Here is an 8,854-nt window from a genome sequence, read left to right as displayed (position 1 = left end):
AATCCTGTCAAACCTAATCCTGTCAAACCTAATCCTGTCAAACCTAATCCTGTCAAACCTAATCCTGTCAAACCTAATCCTGTCAAACCTAATCCTGTCAAACCTAATCCTGTCAAACCTAATCCTGTCAAACCGAATCCTATCAAACCTAATCCTGTCAAACCTAATCCTGTCAAACCGAATCCTGTCAAACCTAATCCTGTCAAACCTAATCCTGTCAATCCTAATCCTGTCAAACCTAATCCTGTCAAACCTAATCCTGTCAATCCTAATCCTATCAAACCTAATCCTGTCAAACCTAATGCTGTCAAACCTAATCCTGTCAAACCTAATCCTATCTTAATAAAAAACTGGTAAAGCTATTAGAATATTGTCATTTATCATGAGGGGAATTAAATACAAAACTAGGGCAGACTATATCTGGAGTACTGTACATGGTATTGGTCAGCTTATTTACAGAAGGATGGATATGCTTTGGAGGCATTTCAGAGTGGTTTACTACATAAATATTTGAATTGAAGGGATACCATATGAGGAAAGATAGGGAAGTCTAGGCTTATAAGAATAAGAGATGACTTGATTGAAACATACAAGTCTTCACAAGTAGATGTGGCGAAGATTGTTCCTGTTATGGGATAACTTAGAACTCAGGGTCCTTCTTTAAAAATCAGGGGTCATCCATTTAAAACAGAGATGAGAAACATAGATGAGATGAGAAAGATGAGAATAAATGATTTTCTGTAAGAACTAAGAGTCTTTGGAAGACTGTCCTGAAAAACTGAGGGTAGCAGAGTCCTTCAGTAATTTTAATGCCATGAGAGATAGGTTCTTGTTAAACAGGGACTGAAAGATTATCTGGAATACAGATTTGAGATTACAATCATATTAGTCATGATTTTATTGTATGAAATTAGCTGTCCCACAGATGAGTCAAGCACAGTCTGAGACAATCATTCTCATAGAAACATAACTTACAGACAATGTCCCAGGCTACATCATTATCATCCCTAGGATATGTCCTCTCCCCAACAGGACAGCATCATTCTGACTACGTAGTCAGACTCAGACATGGAATGGTTAATTCTTGTGGGATTTTTGTGCTGCGTTATCAGATCTTATGCCTCAGGATCCTTGAGTTAGAACGAGAAATAAAAGTACAATTTAGCAGTCAGTTTCCTTCCCTCTACAGTTTACAACAATATTTTTGTGTGATTACAAGCCACTTTGTTGTGTTGTGCGTGATCAGACTTTGAATGATGAACTCAAGTTCTATCTTATCAGCCCATTGAATTAATGAAAGACATGCTCCATGAAACAGCATAATTTGGTCAAATTAAAAGGTGCATGACAAAGAAAATACCTCAATGTACCTATTCCCAAATTTTTAAAGAAAGTCTATTCATGTGAAAACAGTTGTAATTGTTTACTCCAATTATTTCCCTAAACCAAGATCTTCTGATGTAACTCTTAAAAAACTTTTAAAAAATGGACTTCATCAATTGGTATTTTTTCAGAGCTCTACATCTGCTATTTTTATTACTCTAACCCATAAGTTACAATCCAAGTTACTTATGACTGATGTCATTACTGTCATATACTTTTTTTAAATAGCAATTTAGGGAACAACACAAGGCCATACGTTCCTCTCAGGACACTTCCAAGCATTCCGTTTGTATATCGGGAAGTCTATCGCTCTATTCAAACAATTTGTTAATTCATTCTCCCCAATGTCTAACACATTCCCAGTTCTGATCACTATCCAATGATTGTTTATACCTACTGGATTGTTTGTACACATCAGGATTGGCAACTTCACATAGATTTGTTAATCCATTATCTAATAAAAGTCTGTTCATTCACAGAGTCGTAGAGATGTACAGCATGGAAACAGGCCCTTCGGTCCAACTCGTCCGTGCCAACCAGATATCCTAAATAAATCTAGTGCCATTTGTCAGCATGTGTCCATATCCCTCCAAACCCTCCCTATTCATATACCCAGATACCCAGATTCATATACCAAGCCTCCACCACTTCCTCTGGCAGCTCATTCATTATACACACTACTTTCTGCATGAAAATGTTGCCCCATAGGTCCCTTTTGAACCTTTCCCCTCTCACATTAAACCTATGCCCTCTGATCTAGGACTCCCACACCCTGGGGACAATACCTTGTTTATTTATACTATTCACGCCCCTCATAATTTTATAAACCTCTATTAGGTCACCCCTCAGCCTGACACTCCAGGGAAAATAGCACCAGCCAATTCAGTCTCTCCCTGTAGCTTAAACCCTCCAACTCTGGCAACATCCTTTTAAATCTTTTCTGAACCCTTTCAAGTTTAACAGGAGACGAGAATTGTACACAGTATTCCAAAATTGTACAGAATGAAAAACAGTCAGGGGGGTATCATGATGTTCAATCTCAATAAACAAATCAAACCAGAATCTCCATAGTTTTCAGCAGATCTCAATAGCCTTACCAATTCACATCCATTGTATAGAATTCCAATTGACTAAGCCCTTCTTTGTTCATATTGTCCAGAATTCCAGTAGATTAAACACTTTCCCATTACCTCCCATTGTGAAAGGTGTCAACAAATTAAATCCCTTCTGTTCCCCATGTGTGATCCTAACAGCCACTGTTGGCAGGATATTTTACCGTGGGAGCTTTACAGGCCAAACCAGTACAAAACTCATTCAAATCTTTGAAGAAAGATGCACAAATTCCAACAGGGACAAATGAAATGATTAGGACCAGAAACTAGTTAGGTATAAGCAGTTAGTTTCTTGCTGATTCTTGGGGAACTGAAGCCATTGTTAGACCCTGACTTCTGCTGCAGTTTAGAGGAACTAACATCACGTAGATTTTGGGTTTAGTCCTGTTGTGCATGGCTCTGTACTACATCAACATAATGAAAATCACTGTTTAGAGGAACTAATGATCTAAAACCAGGTTGTGTGGGTCTTTGGAAGACTGTGGATATATTCCATAATGTGGAAAAATATACAGAGACTGCATAGCCATCTTTATGCCAGAGACATTCTGCTGGGCTGACTTGGCTGTTGTCATTTACTGCCTTCTCTCGCTTTTACTCAATCACATTTCCTCAGGAAGCTGCTTGTCAGTTTAGCTAAAAATACAAAAATGCAAGCAGGGTACACTCAGTCTCTAAAAATAAAATATGCAGCTGTGGCATCAACTTCAAACCGGCCATTTATCAGCCGTTCTCTTGGATTGTACTGGCACTCACTTTAAACTGACTCCTATCCTTGAATTATAACTTTAAATTAATTTATGGGATGCAGGAATCAGTATTTACTACTAATCCATAATTACCCTAGAATTTGTCGTGGTGTCCTGCTGCCTTGAGAAGATTGAGTCTTGTGGATTTAAGAATACCCACAGCGCTGGGAAGAAGAGAGTTCTAAGATTTTGACAGTAAAGACCAATGATCTCGTTCCAAGGCAGGATGGTGTGTGGCTTTGATGAGATCTTGTATGTGATGGTGTTTCCATGTATCTGCTGCTCTTGTCCTTGTGGGGTTTTTTTGATTAGTATGTGCTGCACTCCTTCAAGATCAATATATCGTTACTGAGATGCCGTGCTCAGAGCTGAATGCAATATTCCAGCTATGTCAAACAAAGGTTTTATACAATTGAAGCATCACAATGTCCCTTTTTTAATTCCAAAACTTGTGACAAAGGCTTTTAGTATTGTTTTGATGACTGTATTTATGCATAAGCCTTTTGTAATTTAAATATCTGGACATCAAACACCTTTTTTATGACACAGTTTCTATTTTCTTGTTATTAAGAATCTATTTGAATTTAACTTCCTAAATTTCAGTGGATTACCTCACACTTCCCAACATTGAATTCCACCTGCCATAGCTTTTTCAGTTCTCAGTCTATGTCCCTTTGAAATTTCCTCTTTGCAGCCAAACAACTTACTGACAATGGGGAGAGGGCATGGCAATGAAATTAGTTCTGATTGCTCGAGAAAAAAGCCAGTGAGGACATGGAAGGCTGAAAAATTCAATATCTCCCTATGAAAGCTTATGCACTTGGTACCTCTGACTCAAGGCTATAGGGTCAAACCTCACTTTAAACATGAGCATAATTACAGTAGTGAGATGCATTACTGAGGTAGCTGTGCATGTTACATGGGACGCCAAGGATAGGGTCCACTTACCTATTTGCATAAATTCTGAATCCTATGTTTTCTCAACTGGTGTTGAATTCTAGATAAATGCATGATAGTCCACCCTCTCTCCACTGTACTTGAGAATTGAATGCATACCAAGCAAAGTAAAGAGTGAAAGAGTTGTGGAGAGCAATTACATCAGGGTTAGAGATTGCTGAGACCTGTTACAACATCTAATGAAACTGTTCCCAGGTTCCCACATCACTCTCAGTACCCACAACCTCAATGAAGGAATGACTGATGTAAATATCTGCCACTGGGTCAGTGCTGAGACCCCATGGATTAGATAGTTTTGAATAGATAAAGAGGAAAGGCCGGACATTTATGGAGCTATCAGATCTTCCATGCATTCACTCAACATCTGAAAATCAAAGTCGAGAGTCTGGTGCTGGAAAAGCACACCAGATCAGGCAGCATCCAAGGAATAGGAGAATCAACGTTTTGGGCAGAAGCCCTTCATCAGGAATGAGACTTGTGGGCCTAGGGGGCTGAGAGATTAATAGAGGGGGGATGGTAGCTGAGAGTGCTTTAGGTTAATGAAGGTAGGGGAGGTGATAGGGCAGAGAGGATGGTGGAGCGGATGGATGGGAAAGATGATGGACAGATCAAGAGGGCAATGCCGAGTTGGAGGCTTCGAACTGGGATAAGGTGGGGGGGAGGGGAAATGAGGAAACTGGTGAAATCCACATTGATCCTGTGTGGTTGCAGGGTCCCAATGCGGGAGATGAGGCATTCATTCTCCAGGTGTTGCCTGAACATCAAATTCAGAATGGCATGCGCTGTTAAAACAATCATAATACCCTTAGCTTTCTTGTATAGGTACATGTGTGTATGGCAGCCTGGTGGGATGCAGTCTTCAATATACAAAACAATGACGGCTGCATTGGCTATGTGGTTGTATTTGAGCCTGACTCCACCTCCCTCTCACTCACTAATTCACCTTGTTTTGTTACAGACTGTGGAAGACAGTGTGGGTGATGCCTCCCAATCCAGCTCCATTTTTTCAACCACTATTTAAGGATCATGGAGGAAATTTCACGGTAATGAATTTTTCTTTGCAAATTAAAATAGCAGTAAAATTTAAATATAAATGTGGTATACAGTGACATATCCCAATTCCTTCCCTTTCTTTTTTAGCTTTACTGATTGTATTCCCTGTCACCATGTCCTCTCCCACATCCCCCCCCCACCGCCTACTCTAGTGTGACTATCTGTTCTTTCCAGTCTGGCAGTTAGACACACCATTGTTCTGCCATTCTCACATTCCAATCACTTCATCTGCACCATCCTTTCTCCCCCAGTACTCCCCACCTGCCCCACACCCTGACTATAGCATAGGTGCTAGGCAAAAGTGAGGACTGCAGATGCTGGAAATCTGAGTCGAGATTAGAGGGTGCTGGAAATGCAGAGTAGGTCAAGCAGCATCCAAGGAGCAGGAAAATTGACATTTCGGGCAAAAACCCTTCAGGAATGAAGGCAGGGAGCCTCTGGGGTGGAGAGATAAATGGGAGGGTGTGGGGGCTGGGGAGAAGGTAGTCAAGAGTACAATGGGTGGATGGGGTGGGGATGAAGGTGATAGGTCAGAGAGGAGGGTGGAGTGGATAGGTGGGAAGGAAGATTGGCAGGTAGGACAGGTCATGAGGATGGTACAGAGCTGGAAGGTTGGAACTGGGGTAAGGTGGGGGGAGGGGAAATGAGGAAACTGGTGAAGTCCACATTGATGCTCTCGGGCAGACGATGAGGCATTCTTTCTCCAGGTGTTGGGTAGCGAGGGAGTGGTGGTGGAGGAGGCCCAGAACCTGCATGTCCTCGGCCGAGTGGGAGGGGGAGTTGAAATGTTAGGCCACAGGGTGATGGGGTTGATTGGTGCGGGTGTCCCGAAGATGTTCCCTAAAGCGCTCTGCTAGGAGGCATCTGGTCTCCCCAATGTAGAGGAGACCGCATCGGGTGCAACGGATACAATAAATTATATTGGTGGATGTGCAGGTGAAACTTTGATGGATGTGGAAGGCTCCTTTGGGGACTTGGATGGAGGTGAAGGAGGAGGTGTGGGCGCAGGTTTTGCAAATGATGCGGTGGCAAAAGGTGCCAGGAGGGGAGGGTGAGTTGATGGGGGCGCATGGACCTGACCAGGTAGTCACAGAGGGAACAGTTTTTGCGGAAAGCGGAAAGGGGTGGGGAGGGATATACATCCCTGGTGGTGGGGTCCATTTGGAGGTGACAGAAATGTTGGCGGATGATGCGGTTTATGCGAAGGTTGGTGGGGTGGAAGGTGAGGACCAGGTGGGTTCTGTCCTTGTTACAGTTAGAGGGGTGGGGTTTGAGGGCGGAGTTCCAGGATGTGGGTGAGATGCATTGGAGGGCATCTTCAACCACGTGGGAAGGGAAATTGCGGTCTCTAAAGAAGGAGGCCATCTGGTGTGTTCTGTGGTGAAACAGGTTCTCCTCGGAGCAGATACGGCAGAGACGGAGGAATTGGGAATAAGGGATAACATTTTTGCAGGAGGTAGGGTGGGAAGAGATGTAATGAAGGGAGCTGTGGGAGTCGGTGGGTTTGTAAAAAGTGTCAGTGCCAAGTTGGTCGTCATTGACGGAGATGGAGGGGTCCAGGAAGGGGAGGGAGATGTCAGAGATGGTCCAGGTGAATTTAAGGTCGGGGTGGAATGTGTTGGTGAAGTTGATGAACTGCTCAACCCCCTCGCGGGAGCACGAGTTGTCATCAATGTAGCGGAGGAAGAGGTGGGGATTGGTGCCGGTGTAACTACGGAAGATGGACTGTTCAAGGGTTATGGAGATAAGGCAGGAACAGGATACTTATTAGGAATGATCAGCCATGATTATATTGAATGGCGGTGCAGGCTCGAAGGGCTGAATGGCCTACTCCTGCACCTATTGTCTATTGTCTATTGTCTACATAGCCAACAATTAGCAGAAATGCTGCCCCCTCCACACTTCACGCCAACTCTGATGAAGAGTCGTCTAGACTTGGAACGTTAGTTTGCTCTCTCTCCATGGATGCTGCCTGACCCACTGTGATCTCCAACATTTTTTGTTTTCAGTATTTTCCAGCATCTGCAGTAATTTGCTCTGACATAGAGAAGAGAATTAGTGCCAGTGACACTGTCACCTAACTATAGTGTAGAGAGACACAGGGTTAGAAATTACTTGGCCATGCTAAATTGCCCAGAGTGTGCAGGGGTGTGCAGGTTAGGTGCATTAGTCAGGGGTAAATGTAGACTTATAGGGTAGGAGAATGGGTTTGGATGGGATTTTGTTCAGAGGGTCAGTGTGGACTTGTTGGGCGAAAGGGCCTCTTTCCACACTATAGGGGTTCTATGAGATTCTATGAGATGTTTGGGCTTGAAATGGACTCCACATGTGGAGAGACCACCTTAAATAAGACATAAAAACAGAAATTGCTGGAAAAGCTCAGCTGGTCTGGCAGCATCCATGGAGAGAAATCAGAGTTAACATTTCAGATCGAGTGACGCTTCCTTAGAATCAGTTCTGATTTCTTTCTCAGCTCTTCTAATCATCTCCCAATTTTGACAGCGGACTCTGAAACTGCTTATGACCCAATGCCTAATGAAAAACAGTCCAACCTAGCATCAGTTGGTTATTTTTCAGGTGTACCTGTATATTTCAGGCTAGGGCTTCAGTTCCCAAAATGTGGCACCATACCTCGCCTTGCGCTTCATTTAAAACACAACTTTTCCTCATGTTGCCATTGGTTTTCATGCCAATATAAACGATCAGATTACATCGGTGACCTCCAGTTCACAGGCCTTTCTGCCAATGAGAATAGTTTCTCCAACTCCCCAATTTAAATCCCTTATGACTTTTAATATATCTATCAAATCTCAGTTCTAACCTTCTTTTCTCTCCTGCTTCTCCAATCTATCCATGTAATCTCACCCCTGGAAACATCCTTGCAAATAGAATAGAATCCCTACAGTGTGGAAACAGGCCCTTCGGCCTAGCAAGCCTTGCCGTCCATCCAAAGAGTATCCCACCCAAACCCATTCCTTGACATTTACCCCTGACTAATGCACCTAACCTACACTTCCCTGAGCACTATGGGCAATTTGGAACATAGAACATAGAAAAGTACAGCACAGAACAGGCCCTTAGGCCCACAATGTTGTGCCAAGACTTAATCCTAATGTAAAATATAGTAACTTAACCTACGCACCCCTTAACTCACTGCTATCCATGTGCATGTCCAGCAGTCGCTTATACATCCCTAATGACTTTGCTTCCAGCACCTCAGCTGGCAACACATTCCATGCATTCACAACTCTCTGCGTAAAGAACCTACCTCTGATGTCTCCTTTATACCTTCCTCCTAATATCTTCAAACTATGACTTCTCGTACCAGTAAATCCTGTCCTGGGGAAAAGTCTCTGGCTATTGACTCTATCTATTCCTCTCATTGTTTTGTACATCTCGATCAGGTCTCCTCTCTTCCTCCTTCTCTGCAGAGAGAAAAGTCCGAGCCTATTCAACCTTTCTTCATAAGGCAAGCCTTCCAGTCCAGGCAGCATCCTGTTAAACCTCTTTTCACCCTCTCCAAAGCCTCCACATCTTCCCTATAGTAGGGTGACCAGAACTGGACACAATATTCCAAGTGTGGTCTCACCAGGGACTTGT

General features: G+C 43.1%; 1 protein-coding gene across 2 annotated transcripts in view; it reads left to right on the top strand.

Moving 5' to 3' along the window:
• LOC122560707 (interleukin-21 receptor-like) overlaps positions 1-8,854 on the top strand; it is a 58,305-nt gene that overhangs the window by 31,923 nt on the left and 17,528 nt on the right. For both annotated transcript variants that reach the window (XM_043711653.1, XM_043711652.1), the window contains exon 8: positions 5,160-5,244. In XM_043711653.1, the coding sequence (XP_043567588.1) occupies positions 5,160-5,244 (85 nt within the window). The remainder of the gene's footprint in view (positions 1-5,159; positions 5,245-8,854) is intronic.

The sequence above is a fragment of the Chiloscyllium plagiosum genome, chromosome 21 (genome assembly GCF_004010195.1).
Source record: "Chiloscyllium plagiosum isolate BGI_BamShark_2017 chromosome 21, ASM401019v2, whole genome shotgun sequence".
Taxonomy (NCBI): Eukaryota; Metazoa; Chordata; class Chondrichthyes; order Orectolobiformes; family Hemiscylliidae; genus Chiloscyllium; species Chiloscyllium plagiosum.
Note: the sequence above shows the minus strand (reverse complement) of the source record. Positions and strands in the feature narration are given on the sequence as shown.